The 17,634-nt window shown below is 36.7% G+C and overlaps 2 protein-coding genes across 3 annotated transcripts; one reads left to right on the forward strand and one right to left on the reverse strand.

The window, feature by feature from the left end:
- Positions 1-1,434: 1,434 nt before the first annotated feature.
- On the reverse strand, positions 1,435-3,134 carry LOC115986542 (UDP-glucose flavonoid 3-O-glucosyltransferase 6-like). The gene has a single exon (XM_031109671.1). It carries the CDS (start codon positions 3,046-3,048, stop codon positions 1,594-1,596), a length of 1,455 nt encoding a protein of 484 aa, XP_030965531.1. The 5' UTR covers positions 3,049-3,134; the 3' UTR covers positions 1,435-1,593.
- Positions 3,135-10,898: 7,764 nt separating this feature from the next.
- LOC115984347 lies at positions 10,899-13,182 on the forward strand. Of its 2 annotated transcripts, none has more exons than XM_031107352.1 (2): positions 10,899-11,175; positions 12,802-13,182. In XM_031107352.1, the coding sequence occupies exons 1-2, from the start codon at positions 11,041-11,043 to the stop codon at positions 13,180-13,182; spliced, it is 516 nt and encodes a 171-aa protein (XP_030963212.1). In that variant the 5' UTR covers positions 10,899-11,040. The 2 variants fall into 2 exon arrangements, with proteins under 2 accessions (XP_030963212.1, XP_030963213.1); XM_031107353.1 differs by lacking the exon at positions 10,899-11,175 and adding an exon at positions 12,619-12,692.
- Positions 13,183-17,634: the final 4,452 nt, after the last annotated feature.

Raw genomic sequence — 17,634 nt, forward strand, 5'->3', positions numbered from 1 at the left:
TATGGAATTTCCAACTTAGTGCTATTTTCCCCATGTTTTTAACATGTGAAAGCAATTAGTTGGATGGTGTGGAATAGTAAATGTGGGTATTGTTAGAGAGAATATGATATTTTGTGTGTTGAATGAATGGTCCAAACTCCATATTTTGGGCAAAATTTCAGGTTGAAGAAGGGACATAAACGTGGTATTAATTAGTAGTGCTTCATAACTAATAGTTATCTTTAAAGTTTGCAAAATGAACCAATTTGATTGCTATGCCAATCTAGACACTAATGTGTCATGAATTTGGCATATTAGCAACAAAATTCTGGAATTTATGATTAATTCTCTTAGCAACCAAACATTACAACCTTTTTCTTTTTTTTATATTTATATTTTTAAATTATTGAAGGAATATCTTTTAAGGACCTTTCCCAACAAACAGATTGAGCATATCTTCCATAAAACCAATTGCTTTATGGACATTTGCAAGATTTCGATAGTTTAAGACTTATTAATTTAATAATCCTTGATAAGGAGGGTATAAAAAAGCCTTGAACCAATTAGTTAGAACTTATGAGATTTCAATTAACATTTTCTCTAGATCATGTGTTGATGCTAAGTTATGTTTGTCTTTTAGAAGAACACCTACACATTAACATCATTATCTGAACAACTAACCATCCACCCCCTTCCTTATTTTAAGCTGATTGTTTTCTAATTCATAAAATAATCCCACGCAATGCGCGGGTTAAATACTAGTTGTGATAATAGTGGAATTTCGGGAGTGGTGACCTGAAAATCACCAGGTGGGATTTTTGCAATTAGGTTTTCCCCATTCGTAAACAAATCACTGTGTTATTTATTTTCCGCTGCATATTAAGTTATTTGGTGATTTGTTTGTGCTACCACGTGTTTACATGTTAATTAACTTAATTAATTCACTTGGCTAAATTAATTGGTTAATTTATCACAAGGGGTCAATTCATTTTTGGCCTATCAGCATTATTAACGAATTCATTGTCCTTTGGTTTAAACAAACCAATCAAATACTTACCAAAAGACCAGGATCCTTGTGTGAGGATTTTCATGATGCAATGTCATTGTAAAAAATTATCAAGACTATGTTAGAGCTAAGGTTGCGAACCTCAAAATTGTAAATAGAGCACCACTCCTTTGTTAGAAGAAAACAAAAGAGGATAAAGTATATCAACATAAAAAATAAAAATAAAAATAAAATAGTTAAAAGATCAAATAACACCCCCCCCTATATGTAACTTTTTAAGGATAACAATGTAAATCTGCACATATCCCGCAGCCAGTTCCTTTGCAATCATGTTGTTTGTCGTTTAACTCTTTCGGGATCATTTCTTGCACCACACACTTTTTCAATGGTATTAAGTTAACCGAGCAACAAAACCAAAAGACTCCACAAAACCGCCATCCAAATGCAACACAAAACCGTTCAAACTCTCACTTTTTATATATAGATTAATATTAAGATATAAGATAAGGGCTCAGCCTAAAAAAAAAAACAAAAAACAAAACAGAAATGATTTAGAAACATAAAGCACAATTAATGCTTTGAAAGTAAAATAAAAAAACACAATAAGTTCATGGCATACTATCTGTAATAACATCATCAATTATTCGACCCAATGAAAAGTGGGAAGATCCACCATCCATCAAGGCCTTCCTACCTTTTTCAGTCATCTCCTTCACATTTTTTCTAATCTTGCTATCATTCTCCATTAGTTGCTTTATTCCTCTTTCAATCTCCTCAGAAGTCACAATAATTTGGTTATCAGTATATTCTGTTAGATAATCCAACACGATCTCCGCAGCTAATTCCATCTCCTTGACCATCTCAAAGGCATTAAACTGTTGTTCAGCATAGAGTGGCCATGTAGCAATTGGCACACCAAACCAAAGGCTTTCCAATATTGAATTCCACCCGCAATGCGATACAAAGCCTCCAATTGCAGGATGTGATAAGATTGCCACTTGTGGAGCCCATCCAATGATCTTTCCAATCCTAGCCGTCCGATCCAAAAATCCTTCTGGCAAGACTTCCTCCAAATTCTCATGCTCAGTGGGAAATGCAAAGACCCCTCCCTTTGGAGGGGGTCGGCGTAAGGACCACAAAAATGGAAACCCACCTCGTTCTAATGCTTTTGCAATCTCCTTCACTTGATTGTCACCAAAACCCCCCCTACTCCCAAAGCACAAGAACACCACAGATGATTGAGGCTGATCATCAAGCCATTTCATGATATCAGAGCTTTGATCACCCGACCCCACATGACTATCTTCACCCTTCAAGTTCAAGATGGGTCCCACAGGGTAAACAGGTGGAGTATTTGTAGCATCAGAAAATGAGTGAATTGCATAGGATTCGAGTTCCAAAAACGTGTTCACAATGATACCTTTAGTTTCTCTCCACCTTCTAGCATAATCAAGGACCAGAGTGCCCCCTTCTCTGTCGAGCACCACACCAGGCAAGACCCTAGCTGGGATTGGGTTCACAAAACTTGACAAGGCCAACTCAGCATCTGAGTCTTTGAACTCAGTTATATCCTGCTTTTGCTCATCACGAAGGGTTTGGAGATGAAGCATGAGTCTGAGAAAGCTTGCACTCGATGGGCAAAACAAATAAGTAGGTACCCCAAAGTCATTAGCCACGTCTACCATAGATGAACAGATCATGTCGACCACAAATCCGGCAAGTCGAGGAGAGTTAGAACCTGACCTTGTCTGTTTGAGCTTAGTAACAGCTTCTTTAACATGGGGTTTCTGACTTTCAATGAATGAAGAAACGAAAACCATGGGTTTGGTTTCTTGTTTGAAAGAAGTTTGAGGGAGATCAATAAACTGTACACATTCAGTATACGAGGAATCATTGAGAGATTTGATGTAGGCGGCCAGCTTGGAATCTATTGAAAGCCTCATGATGAGGACTGTGATACAGAGCCTGTCATCTCGAGAAACGAGAAGCTTTGCAATCTCCAGTATTGAAACGAGGTGACCCATACCCGGTGCAGGAACGAAAACTAGCTCTGCTTTCTTCATTGGACACACTGGAGAGTGAAAATATCAGAGACGTGTAGAATGCTCACCCACTTCTTCCCTTTTTTTTTTTGTATAAGCACCCACTTCTTCCCATTGGCTGTATATAATAAATCTCTTAGATTCTTTATATATAGCCAAGGGATTTTTTTTTTTTTTTGGGTAAAATAGCCAAGGATGACATCATGGCTTTGCTGGGATTTGTATAAATAAACCTTATATAAAGGATACATGAGTCAAAATTCTTTTGAATGAGTTCTAATCTCATAAGCATGAGACCTGCTCTCAAAGGCAGGTAGGCCTCATGGTATCTCATGCGCCTGGCACATGAGAGATTTTTTCCTTTCAAATATAAGGTAATTGGTAAGATATATTTATGATGTCTCATGTATATCTATCAAAATGTGGAAACTTCCTGTCCACGTATACATAATTAAAAAATGCAAAGATTTTTCTCGCATTAACAGCAATGGTGTTAAAACATTTAGCTTTTAGCATTTAAGAAATGTATTTTATATATTATATTACTTTACTTTACAATGCATTCAATATCAAAAAAAAATTTATTTTAAATTCACCCATTAAAATAATATAAATAATAAAGTGAAGGAGAAGAGAGTATGTGATCAGTGAGAGACAAGGGAATAAAAATAATAAAGTGAGAAAAGAGATAGTACTGCAAAGAGAGCATTTCGCCTTATTTTCATGGTGGGAATTCAACAGCATTTTGGGACAGATGTCTCAGCACACAAAACACTATTCTCACCAAGCTTTCGCTATGAAAATATGGCAAAAAGATGCCCCATTTTCAAGGTGAAAATTTGGCTGAGTTTTATGTTTGGTGTGCTATAGTGCACTAGCAAGGTTTCATGCTTGTGTATACAGCATGTGTCAATATATTCATACTAAAGCAAACTGGAGCTCACCAAAGCATTAAACACGTTGATGCATGTCGCATAGACTGGGAAACCAATGTCACTAGCTAACATGGATTGAAGACAATCACACTGCAATAATCATGCACACAGTTAATCCCTCCTTAGATACTTGTCTCATCACTACCTTACTGGAGGTGTTAGAATAGGCTAGAGGTTGTGGGAGCATTGTTCAGGGGTCATTCTGCCATTAATGTGGTAAGTTGAGTTGGTATAGTGCATTAAATATGAAGGTGATGGATGCTTTATCTGGAAGCCTCCTCCTTCCCTTGATTGAGAGGCTTCCTTTCTATGGCCTTGGTAGTTTGTCTTCAGTCTCTCGAGGAGTGTTTACTTCTTGGGCTCCTTGAGTGGTTTACCTTCCTCGGTTTCACTGACTAGACTTTCCTAATTGTGTTGAGCCTAATGTGATGAACAGTTGGGCCCAACTACTCTTCAAGTTCAGCCCATTGGGCGATCTTCCCTCTTCAGGCTTACCTCTCCCACAATAGCCCCTTAAAACTTCACTCCTTTTGTTGCTTAAGGGAGTGGGGTTTTGGTAGGAGATGGAGGAGTTGGCATGCTCTGGGTGTGTTCCCATGTAGGAATGTCTTCTCAACTGCCCTAGACATGCTCCTAATACTTGGTTTCCTTAACACTGCAGTTAATGCTACAGACAGCTTCGTGTCCCCCACGTTCTATGGTAAGACAAAGATCCTACGGTTGACGTTTTTCGGAGTAAATGGGCAGGAAAATTACTGCTCTCTTTTCATCCCTATATAAAGGGAGGTGGAGGTCATTCTTCCCACTTTCAGAAAAATTTACTTTACCTTTAGAAAGGCTACTCAAGGAGTCCAATTTCCTACACTCGTAAGTGTTACAAGCTTTTGCTTAGTGTAGAGTTTTTTTTTTTTTTTTTTTTGCTTTTTTTTTTTTTTGGTTCTTTAGGATGGGTAGATTTGCTAGCTTAGTAGACACTCCCAAAAACAGAGAGACTTTCAATGCTAGGTATGATATTCCCGCCAGTGTAACCATACAACATTGTGAATTAGGGGATTGGTAAACCGAAAGGCAGACTGTGGACGTAGTTATCCCCATGACAACCTTTATAGAAGGAGGGATGAGGATCCTTATGGATGGAGTTATAAGGGACTTCCTTAACTTCTTTAGGATCTATCCACCCAATGTTTCCCAAATCTTTTTCGGGTAGTGTGTAGCGTGGCTTAGCTGAACAAAAAGATGGGTGTGGTCCTAACCCATCACCCATCATGATATCAATTGGGTATATAGTTGTTAGGATAACAAGGACATGGGGTTTTACCTTAGGACTAGGTTTTCCACGGTTAGGTTGATCTCCTATCTTCCTAAAACAAACAAAGGCTTGGATGTGGACTTCTTGATCATTTTGGGAGACTGGCATGATGGATATCATTGTCCTGTCAAAGATGGAACACTAGGTAGGGTAATTAAGGGCCTAGAATTTCAACACCACAAATATCTTAAAGGTCTAAGAGCCACATTAGTTTCTAGAAACTTATGTGGAATTTAGACAAATCAAAAGTTCGTTTAACATTTAAAGAACTAATTTTGAATACGGTAAGTGTCCCGAGGGATCGGACTTTGTCGAGGTTGTGTTTTACTCGTTTAATCAAGAATTAACTGACCATTAATTTACCCAAGGCAATCGAACCTAGCCGAGGTTATGTTTAACCCTTTGATTATTTTAGGAGTTACTTTACCCATGACAAATGACTCAAGGAGTCAAACCTAGCCAAGGTCCTATTTAACCCTTAGACTATTTTAGGAGTTAATTTACCCAAGGCAGGTGACTCGAGGATCAAAACCTAGCCAAGATTCTATTTAACTCTTAAATTTAATTAAGAGTTAATTTACCTAAGGCAAGTGATCGAGGAGTTGAACCTAACCGTGGTTATGCTTAACCCTCACATTATTTTAGGAGTTAATTTACCAAAGGCAGGTGACCTGAGGAGTCGAACCTAGCCGAGGTTCTGTTTAACACTTAGATTTAATCATGAGACTAATGGAGGGAATGACCCCCTATTGTTCTAGATTTTGCTTTACATCTTGAAAAGCTTAGCAGTGGTAACACATCAAGATAAAGAAAATTTAAATTAGACACAGGTCATGAATAACATCAATTCATTAATAATAGTACCTACTAAATTATTAGACACAGGTGTGGAGTCGCCACTTATTTTTTATACCAAAAAAAAATTAAGAAAAAATAAATACAATTACATATTCAAAATACATCAAATGTCATTGATTGAATAGAAAAAGTACAATTGTGTAGATTAACCTTACAAGGCTTTGGTCCTAGTTACAATCTATGCCAAAAAATACAAAGCTTTCGTCCTAGTTACATTCTACCAAAATTAAAGACAAAACTAATCTACTAACCAAAATCCTTAGTTCAAGGGCTAGGTTATGGAATGGGTTAGGCACCCATTCCGACCAGACAAAGTCTAGTCTTCTAGACTCTAATGACCATTATATGCCCTTTTTGTATGATGTTGAATGATATGTTATAACACACATGAGAAACACTTGACAAAATTAATTTAAATAAATTTGCCATATGAATAATGTCCTCTTTTTAAAGAAAAATCAAATCTATTTTGAAAAAAAAAAAAATGAGACTTGATTTGCAAAAATCAGATTTGTTTTTGTAAAAGGTAGAAAGAAAGACCTTATCAAGAAAAATCAGATCTGTTGTTGGTAGAGTTAAAAAAATGAGTTTTGATTTTTAAAAATCAGATCTATTTTTGTAAAGGATAAAAAAGATAAGATTTTTTTAAAAGGAATCAAATTTGTTTTGAAAAGTTAAAAAAGTGAGATTTTATTTGTAAAAATCAAATATGTTTTTGAAAGTAAATAAAAAAGACTTTCAAAAAGAGGATTCACGTTAATGAGACAAACTTAGTATGCATGCAACACATATTAAAAAGAAAGACTTTAACCTAACTCTTAATTCCTTCTTTGAAATTTCAAAATCTACAATTTTTAAAAGGAAAACTTTTTCAGAAAAATTTTCAGATCTGTATTTAATGAAAATACAAATCATTTTTATGACCATAAAGGAATTTAGAACTATATTTAATTAAAAAATACAGACTAGTTTTATGACTGAAAATATACAAATCTGTACTTAATGAAAATACAGATCTGTATTTAATGAAAATACGAATCATTTTGGAGAACAAAAAAAATTTAGATATGTATTTAATTAAAATATAGATCATTTTTGAGTTTTTTAAAAGAGTGGTTTTGATGATCATTAGCAGATTTTGAAATCAAAGAAAAAAATTAAAACAAACAATCAACTAAAGAACATGTCAATGATAATTTCAACAAAATCTAAGCATGGCAATCATGTATTAAGAACAAGGCACAATAAAAATCAAACATATTAACCGCATTCATGCAACAAACAACCACAACATACTAATTGTTGGAAAGAAAAAAAAAAAAAAGATGGCAGAATATAACTAAATACCTCTTGCATAAGCGTGCTCTTCAAATAAAAGAATATTTTAGAAATCAAAGAAGTTTTCACTTCTTTGAGATCTAAAATATTTTACTTACAAAAAAAAAGTTTCTTCAAAGCAAAAGCCTCCAGAATGTCTTTAACGTAAAGGGAGCAGAGAAGTCAGAAAAGAAGAGCCCTTGATTCTGATCTTTTTCCTCTATTTATAGAGGTTGGGATGCTTATGAAAGAAGCTGAAAGAGATTAGATACGAATTGGAACGCATCCTTATCTCTAAAAATCCGAAAAAGATAGGCTTTATCTCAATTAGGAAGCTCCCGGGCCGGGCTGGGCCAAGCATTTAGGCTAGTTGGCATTCCAAGAGTGCCGACAAGCCCTCTTTGGTGCTAGGCCTACGTGTGAGTTTTGGTTCAATTTGGACTCTATTTTTACGATTTTTTAGCTGAAAATTGCACTTAGACGCGTTTTTGATTCGTATTCTTAAAATTAATCCTTTTTTTCTTGATATTGAGGTCTTTAAAGTGATAATTGTCTTATAGATAAATATTCCAAAAAGATTTGATTATCTATAACTTCTTTGTTATTAGATTATCCACTTTATTCTCATGCAAGCAGGCCTATTTTTGACACCAACCAACAACCAATCACAAAATTATTTAATTAATTTTAATTGTTTAACCAATCAAAATTAATTTAAATTAATCACGCAAGATCAGTTCCACCCAAAAAAGTGCATGCAGATCATAAAGACTTAATCATGTGATATCTTTCAATCTGACGGTCCAATTTGGGAATTGAGCATACTATTACGACCATTAGAATCTCAAGATCATTTTTATGATATGCAATGCATGAATTAATATAAGTAATGCAACTCTAAATTTTGGTTATGTGAATGGTTACTTTAGTCATCTTTCAAGATTAAATTATGGGTGCAAAATTGAGTGTCTATAGAATGCCCCTCATTGACAGAGCTTGCAAAGCGAATGTCAATACAAAACAAAGAAATTGATTTTAGCGGTCATGATTAAATCGTGGTTGACTTTTCAAAGATTACCTAGCCCTAGAACCTAAAACCTTGGGAACATAGAACTAGTGTTTTGTTGTTTTGAAAAATGGGAACTTGGAATACTTGATCTACTTGATAATTGATAAACCTAAATTAAATCTTGAAATCTGAGGTGACTGAGAGGCTTCTCTATCTCAATCCATATGTGGGGGGCAACTAAGAGGCTTCTCTATCTTGATTTACACGGGAGGTAAGCAAGAGGCTTCTATATCTTAGAACCAAGGGCAATTGAGAGGCTTCTCTATCTCAATCTGGAATTGTGACGGCCAAGGGGCTTCTCTACCTTGATCTGAATCGGAGGTAACCAAGCGGCTTCTCTATCTTTGAACTTGGGGCAATTGAGAGGCTTCTCTATCTCAATTTGGAATTGTGATGATCAAGGGGCTTTTTAACCTTGATCTGAATGGGAGGTAACCAGGAGGTTTCTCTATCTTGGAACCTAAGGCGATTAAGAGGTTTCTCTATCTCAATCTAGAATCTAGAGGTGACCAAGGGGCTTCTCAACGTTGATCTAAAGGGGAGGTAACCAAGAGGCTTCTCTATCTTGGAACCTGGAGAGATTGAGAGGCTTTTCTATCTTAATATGAATCTGTAGGCAACCAAGGGGCTTCTCTACCTTGACTTGGATTGGAGGTAACCAAGAGGTTTCTCTATCTCAGTATGAATCTAGGGCGATTAAGAGACTTCTCTATTTCAATTTGGAATTATGTCAACCAAGGGGTTTTTCTACCTTGATCTGAATGGGAGGTTACCAAAAGGCTTCTCTCTCTTAGAACCTGGGCTGATTGAAAGGTTTCTCTATCTCAGTCTGGAAATGGAGGCGACCAAGGGGTTTCTTTACCTTGATTTGGATAGGAGGTAACCAAGAGGCTCCTCTATCTTGGAACTTGGGATGATTGAGATGCTTTTCTATCTCAATCTTGAACTGTGGTGACTAAGGGGCTTCTCTACCTTAATCTGAATGGGAGGTAACCAAAAGGCTTCTCTATCTTGGAACACCTCAGGCTTCTCTATCTTAATCTGAATCTGGAGGCGACCAAGGGGCTTCTCTACCTTGATCTGAATGGGAGGTAACCAAGAGTCTTCTCTATCTTGGAACCTAGGTGATTGAGAAGCTTCTCTATCTCAATCTTTAATTGTGGCGACCAAGGGGCTTCTCTACCTTAATCTGAATGGGAGGTAACCAAGAGGCTTCTCTATCTTGGAACTTGAGGCAACTAAGAGGCTTCTCTATCTTAATTTGAATCTGGAGGCGACCAAGGGGCTTCTCTACCTTGATCTAAATGGGAGGTAACCAAGAGTCTTCTCTATCTTGGAACCTAGGCGATTGAGAAGCTTCTCTATCTCAATCTTTAATTGTGGCGACCAAGGGGCTTCTCTACCTTAATCTGAATGGGAGGTAACCAAGAGACTTCTCTATCTTAGAACCTAGGGCGATTGAGAGGCTTCTTTATCTCAATTTTCATCTGGAGGTGACCAAGGGGCTTCTCTACCTTGATTTGAATGGGAGGTAACCAAGAGACTTCTCTATCTTGGAACCTGGGGTGATTGAAAGGTTTCTCTATCTCAATTTGAATCTAGAGGTGACCAAGGGGCTTCTCTACCTTGGTCTGAATGGGAGGTAACCAAAAGGCTTCTCTATTTTGGAACCTGGGTGATTGAGATACTTCTCTATCTCTATCTTGAAGTGTGGCGACCAAGGGGTTTCTCTACCTTGATCTAAATGGGTGGTAACCAATAGGTTTCTCTATCTTGGAACCTGGGGTTTTGCTTGCAAAAGTCGAAAATTTGGGATTAGATTTTAAATGATGGGTGCACTGTTGTTCAACTATTTTGAGATGTGTGATTTTCCTCTTTCTCTTTTTCTTTGACTTGAATTTTCCTCTTTAGAAGGAAAGCCTTGATTGATTTTTGTAGTCCTTTGAAAAGGTTTTTTTTATTTTTTTATTTTTTTTTCTCCCTCTTCTGTTTCTTTGAAATTTGAAATTTTATACCCTTTGTTCTTGACCATCCTTGAAAATTTATTTTCCCTTCCTTCAAAATTGAAATTTTCTTGAAATCGATACCATCTGTCTTCGAAAATCTTTGAATTTTTTTTATTTCATCTTTCTTCTTCCTTTAAAAAAAACAATAAATATATATATATATATATATATATATATATATATTTGGGTGAGTTGACTAAGTCAACTCAGTCAAACCTAAGTTGACTTAACAACTCAGGTGAGTTAAAAGTGGGGGGGCCAAATTTTTGGCCCCCTTTTTTCCTTTTCTTCATCTCCTTTTTTTTTTTTTCACACTTCATTCTTCCACCATTGTCAATATTCACAAACTTCTTCCACTCGCATTTTCTTCATCTTCCCACCATTTCTTCCTTAGAAAATCACTTCCCTAAACTTCTAAACTTGCCTTCATTCATTTCCCTAAATATCTTTTCAGATCTTTTTATTCTTGACCACCTTTGCAACAAACCCATCTTTAAACCTTCAGTTTTTGCATTTTCAATGGCATCTTATAAGGGACCATCTTTTCTTACTTTCAATGGGAAGAAATACCACCCATTCCTTGAACGGAATGAGGAAGAGGGGCTCCTTCAAGAACCTAAGATCCATGCTCCACACTTCAAAAAGGATTTCAAGGTGAGCTCATTCTTTTTTCTTTTTTCTTTTTTTTTTTTTGGTTTCTTTGTTGGTAACTTTGTTGATTTTATGCTTTGTTGAGAGCTTGATGTTGAGACATTGTCATTTTGTTGTTGTTTGTTCTTGTTGGAATTTTGAACATTGTATGATTTGGTTGGAAACCCTGGTCTGACCATGTTGTGCTCTTGGCTTTGGGGCATATTTGAATTGTTGAGTTATTTGGCATGATGAAATTTGGACAATTTTGATGACTCATGAAGCTTGGCCGTGTATGTAACTTGTGGTATTTTTGAATGAATTTTGACTTGAATTTTATGGGTATTGAAATCATGAGAACTTGATGTGTAGGCTTGATTGAACAAACTCATTTTTGATGAGTGTGGAAATTTTGTTGGAATGTGTAAGTCTTATTTCATGAGCATGGAAACTTTTATGGGTATGGGTATGGAAAATTTTTGTGGTGGTATGGATTTTTGCATTGGACATGGGATTTTTTTTTTTTTTTTTTGTTAGACATGGAATTTTTTTGTTGGATATGGAAAATTTTTTGTTGGTGTTAGACAAGGGATTCTTGGCATAGGATTTTTGTTGGTCATGAATGGACATCTCAATGATTAGCTAAATTGTGTTTTGTAGAACTTCAAAAGTAGAGGTAGCCTCTAGGCGTAGAAAGGCATATGGGAGATATTGTCCCCGGAAATTAAGAACATCATTAATGAAGCCGGCTTCCAAACCTTTTTCCAAGCTCTATTAGATCATGATACCATTAAGTATAAGGATCTCTAATTACTCCTTGCTTTGTCAGGGTGATTCTAGGACACTACTTGCACTTTCCATTTTCCAAGCATTAGTGAGGTGATGTTGACACCCTATGACTTCTCATCCATTACTAACTTGAAACTGGTTGGTGAAAGAATTAAAGTTAATGATTTCATCACCTCAGCAGAGATTAAAAGTCTTTTGGGTGTGATGCCTTCAAAAATTAGGAGCAAAAATGTGTCCTTGATATGGCTGTACACCAATATTGAGAACTATAAGACTGTAGCAACCAGCACCTGCATGTTCATGCTTCTCTTCATTGGAACTCTCTTATGTCTAGACTTGGGTAGTACTGTGAGCTTGCACTATTTGTGGAGTTTGAGGGATATTGGCCAGATCAAACATTATGATTGGGGTGGCATGGCTTACGCAACCCTTTTGCACTTTATGACTCAACTTTCTTGACATAGCCTCTTAAGCTTAGGAGGTGCACCATTTGTTTGCCAAGTGAGGTTTTGAATTCTTGGCTATGTGTGTTTTGGAAGGTCATTTTGGTTGTTGTGCCATTAATGATGTGTTGATTTTCTCTTCGGTCTAGATGCTTGAGTATTTTGGAGGTTGATCCTCAAGTTTTGGAGGACGTTGGCGACATGTATCCAAGGTTTTTTTAGTGGCTGCCTAAGTATCATTTGTCAACGCCTCCTAAGAATTTTTTGCAAGCTTGGCACATGGTGATTAATAACTTGACTACAAATGATGTGAGTTTTTTGTTCTAGGGGTTGTGTTTGGTTGAGAGTTTTTGTATTCTTTCTTTTTTGTGCTATGTGGTTTGGCTTCTTTTCATTTTGAGTTTTTTGTAATTTTTAGATGTCTTTGGATCCTTGGCTTGGTTGTGAGGAGCGTGCTGAGTATGAATGGGCTCAAGAGCTGAATGGTCGTCAAGTGTTGTTTGAGTGTAGCCATGGGAGGTATTGGTATCTTGATGATCAGGTATTAACTCAAGTTCAACATGTGTACCCTCTTGAGACGATTCCAGTTTATCCTTGTCCTTCCATCCGATTGGCGGACCTCTTAGCTCGAGTCCGCCATGTTGTGTCGAGGACACCAGGAGACTATCTTGAATTTGTCCAGACTCAATTGCAAGGTTGTATGGCTGGCATTCCTATAACCTTAGTAGCTTCCTTTCTTTCCAAAGTCAATTTGCATCATGTCTTGCATTTCTTATACTCCTTGTTTCAACTTTTTTGAAAATGTCTGCATGTTGAACAGTTAGGCTTCATCCTCTGAAGAGGAGGAGAGTCCTCCTCCGAGCCATGTGGATGGCTCTTTTAGTTCATATCCTTATTTTCCTTCCTGGCAATATGAAGTGATGAACCCTGATAGGTCATACAGCTCTATGAATCTAAACCAACTAGAGTACACCCCATATGTCCCTTGGAATGACCTAGTATGTTCCTGAATCCTTTAGTCTCTTGTCCTCATTTTTGTTCATTAAGTTATTTGTGAACTTGTGGATCTATGCTTCAGGTCAGTGTTGATCTTATGGAAGAAAGCATGCGGATGATTGGAGGTTTGCAATTGGTGGCGCGCACTTAGTCATCTCAATATGTGCTCAATGAAATGAATTGGGTAAAAGATGATGCTTCCCTAGTGTTTCTTCTTGAACTTCCATGATAATGAATTTAGCACTTATCTCTATTGATTCTTTAGAACAACCAAATGGCAATGGCTAATGCCAACACAAAATCCATGGAGGAGAGAATTGGAAATCTTAAACTTCAGAACCAGCAACAAGAATCCCAGTTTTATGTAAATCAGGAAGGAGACACTGTGGGTGGCTCCTCTAGGGGTAGGTCTAGGAGATCTTCCCACAGGCAGACCTGAAGTCCAAATGATGCTTGACCTTTATTTTAATTTTCCTGCAAAGACAAGAAAAAGTGTTAGAAAAATTTGTATTAATTTCCGCTGTTAGCTTTTTATCTTTGCATTGCTTTTGATCTTGCTGAAACTCAAATGAGACAAGTTCAGAATTCACTTGATGAAGTCTTATAGTAAACAATTTGAACTTATCTGGCCACTTCTGATGGGATTTGCACTTACCTGAATGAGGCATGACTAAATGCCCTTAGTTTGAAAACTTTATGCATGATGACCCTTCACCTTTTTGAAAAGAATTTTTATCCTCACTTTTTTTTTTCTTTTTTCCTTTTTTTTTTTGAAAAGGAGTGAGTGATTTTTATTTGTTCTAGAAAGAGGGGATAAGGCACAGCCAAATGTCCCTAGTTTAAGAGATGAATGCATGGCTTTGGAAAATCTTGATTTGATTAATTTTTCTTCCCTTTTTTTTTTTTTTTTTGAAACCAGTGATGCAGGTGTTTCTTTTGAAAAAAAAAAATGGACAAAGCACGTCTCAATGCCCCAATTTGAAAATCCATGCAAATTTTTGAGAAACTTTATTTCACAATCAATTTTTTGAGTGAAAAACAGAGTCTAAACGGACCCGTAAAGTGCCAAAAAACACAAACAGGGTAATCAGGCCTTGGTTGAGATGGATGCCAATCGGCACTTTGGGCACACCCAATTTTGCCCCGATTCCTAGCACTTTTCCAATGCATTTTATGTGTTTTTGAGTTTTCAAAAAATATTTTCTCCGTTTTGGACTATGAAACACTTTTCTTGTCAGCTACAAACTATTGAAACCTATTTAAACCTGGATAGGGACTGAGGTAGCTTATTTTAGCACCAATCCTGAAAACAAATCTCTGAATCAAAGTTATCAAGAAACAATACTCACATGTAAGAGTTATACATGACTAACAATCAAAATTTTCCTCAATCAACCATTCATGATATAAATAAATGGGTTTGTAGCTTTGATTTTAGTACCAATACCAACTTTACAGCCTACAGGCTAGAGGGAATCAAGGCTTTGAGGAATGTCAAGATCAAGTGGGATTTCCTCCATGCTGCTGTGACGTTTTGGGATACTAAAGACCATGTATTCTGATATAAAACTGTTGAACTTTGTCCCACAATTGAAGAATTAAAGGCCACATGGTGAATCTTCATGTAGTTGTTTTGGGACTAATTAACAAATGTACTCATGGAGTGACTAACAACATGTAGAAGAATTTTTGCTTTGTGGGAGAATTTTTTCTTTGTTCTGGAAGGCCTGGTTTTGTGGATGCTCAAGCTATTGGCATTTTGAGTCAAGTTAAGGATGGTGATAATCCTAATTCTCTGATCTTGGCAAAAACTCTTTTAGGATTGAGCTCTGTATTTCTTGGTGGAGAGTCACAAATCTTTCTTGGGAGTCCTTTGACTTTGTAGATATGGTTGATGGAAAGATTGGACATGATTGCCATGCCTACTATTGCTGATTATGGTCCTGGAAATTTCCTTAGTAGGACTGCCCTTAAAACTGAGTGTCAAACTGAAAGCGACTGGGTGAAATTTTTGACCAAGAAATCTAGTGTCTCAATTCGATGGAATTGTTATTGGTGGAAGTGCCCACCTCCTTTGTTGCGGTCCCTGGGATTAGATCACATCTTCATAGTTGGATTAAGGAGAGCAACTTTATATAAGGCGGATAGACTCTTGAGGCAATTTCAATATAAGCAAGGAATGCCTCATGGAAAAGGTAGAAAATATTTCATTCCTGTGGACACAAATCCTAATTCTACAAGAAATATGTTGTTGAGATGGCTGACCAAGTGGATCAATCTTTTGTTAAGGTTCACTTTCACAAGATGACCATGGAATATTCTAACTAGTTGGTGAACAAGATTGCGAATAAGGAGGTTGACACGGTTGCTATGAGAAAACTATTTCTTAAGGACAACCGAGAAGAACATGAGGCTGACAACTATGAGTTTAGAAGGAAGGACAAAGATGACAAAGTACTTAGCATAGATGGAACCAATGAACAACCAAAGGAGTAAAGACTGAAGAAAAAATGATCTTCTTATTTTTAGCTTTGAACACGTTTGTTTTAAGAGTTGATGTAAAACTCTTAGGTTTAGGAATTATTTAGGACTTTCAAGTTAAGAGTTCTATTTAGGGTTTAGGTTTTTAGGGTTTTTTTTTTTTTTTTAAATGGTTTGGTTTAGGGTTTGGGTTTTGTTTCTGTGTAATGGCATGGTTTAATGGAATGGTTAGATTTTGAAAACTTTTTTTTTTTTTTTTGGCTTAATGGGTAAATGGTGGGTTTGGGGAAGCTGACTAGACCAATACATGGTTGCCTACACACCTCCTTGGTAGAAGGATTAGGTCATCACGTAGTTCATTTTATTTACCTTAACTTTTTCCTAGGCTGCCCTTTTGGGTTTTCAACCTAGTAGGCTCTCTCGCTCTCTCTTTTTTACACTCCTTTTGTGTAGATCGCCCTTTCGGGTTTTCAACCTACCACTTTTTTTTTTATGCCCTAATTTTTTCCTAGATCGCCCTTTCCGATTTTCAACCTAGCGAGCTTCTTTTTTTTTTTTTTTTTTTTACCAAACTAGGAAAGGAAATAACATAATTTGTAATCACTTTAGATGAGGTGTTTTCAGACTACCACCTCTGACATGGTATTTCTTCAATTGATCCATGTTGGTTGGCTTAGTAAAAGAGTTTGCATCTAATTCCATCAACCTTACTGCTCCCCCAGAGTATATCTACTTGATAATATATCGGCCTGCTCAATTTTGCTTGAACTTCCCATTTGTCTCTTGAATTGGGGCTCGGATCTCTTTCAGGAATAAATCCCCCAACTTCAAATCTCTAGTTCTTACTCTCTTATCAAAAGTTTTCCTTAGTCTCCTTTGGTAACCTTGAATGTCGTACAAGGTCTTGAGTCTCTTCTCATCCATTATGCATAATTGGTCATATCTACTTTGCAACCGATCTACTTCAAGGATTTCACTCTCTAGTACTATTCTCAACGAATGAACACCCATTTCAATGGGAAGGACTACTTCCATCCCATACACCAATGAATAAGGAGTGGCCCCTGTGGAAGACCGAATTGAGGTCCTATACCCCCAAAGTGTATAGGGTAATTGTAGATGTCAATCCTTGTAGTTCTTCATGCTCTTCTTTAGAATTTGCCCTATATATATATATATTTTTTTTTTTTTTGCAACCTTAACTGCCCCATTGGTCAATGGACGATAGGGTAAGGATTTATGGTGTTGAATATTGAACTGTCAAAGTAGTCTCTCCTTTTCTCCATTGAAATGCAGCCCATTGTCAAAGATCATTTCATGTGGTACCCCATATTTATAAATGATATTAGTCTAAATAAATTGAACAACTTTCTTTGAGTTCAAAACCTTGTATGAGGCAGCTTACACCCATTTAGTGAAGTAATTAATAGCAACCAGTATAAATTCATGGCAATTGGATGTTGTTGGGTGAATTTTCCCATTAATATCTATTCCCCATGTAGAAAACAGTTAGGGTGAAGTCATGGTATGTAATGGCATAGGTGGCATGTGCTTCAGATCTCCATGGACTTGGCATTGATGGCACTTCCGAACATGAGCTGCACAGTTTGCTTCCATAGTAGTCCAGTAATAACCTTGTCTCATTATTTTCTGTGATAGCATGTGTGCATTCATATGTGGCCCATAACTTGACTCATGAACCTCTTCAATTATTTGTTATGCTTCCTTGGCAGTCACAAAAAGGAGATGAATTCTGTCATATGATCTTTTGTAA

Source organism: Quercus lobata, chromosome 4 (assembly GCF_001633185.2).
Source record: "Quercus lobata isolate SW786 chromosome 4, ValleyOak3.0 Primary Assembly, whole genome shotgun sequence".
Classification (NCBI taxonomy): domain Eukaryota; kingdom Viridiplantae; phylum Streptophyta; class Magnoliopsida; order Fagales; family Fagaceae; genus Quercus; species Quercus lobata.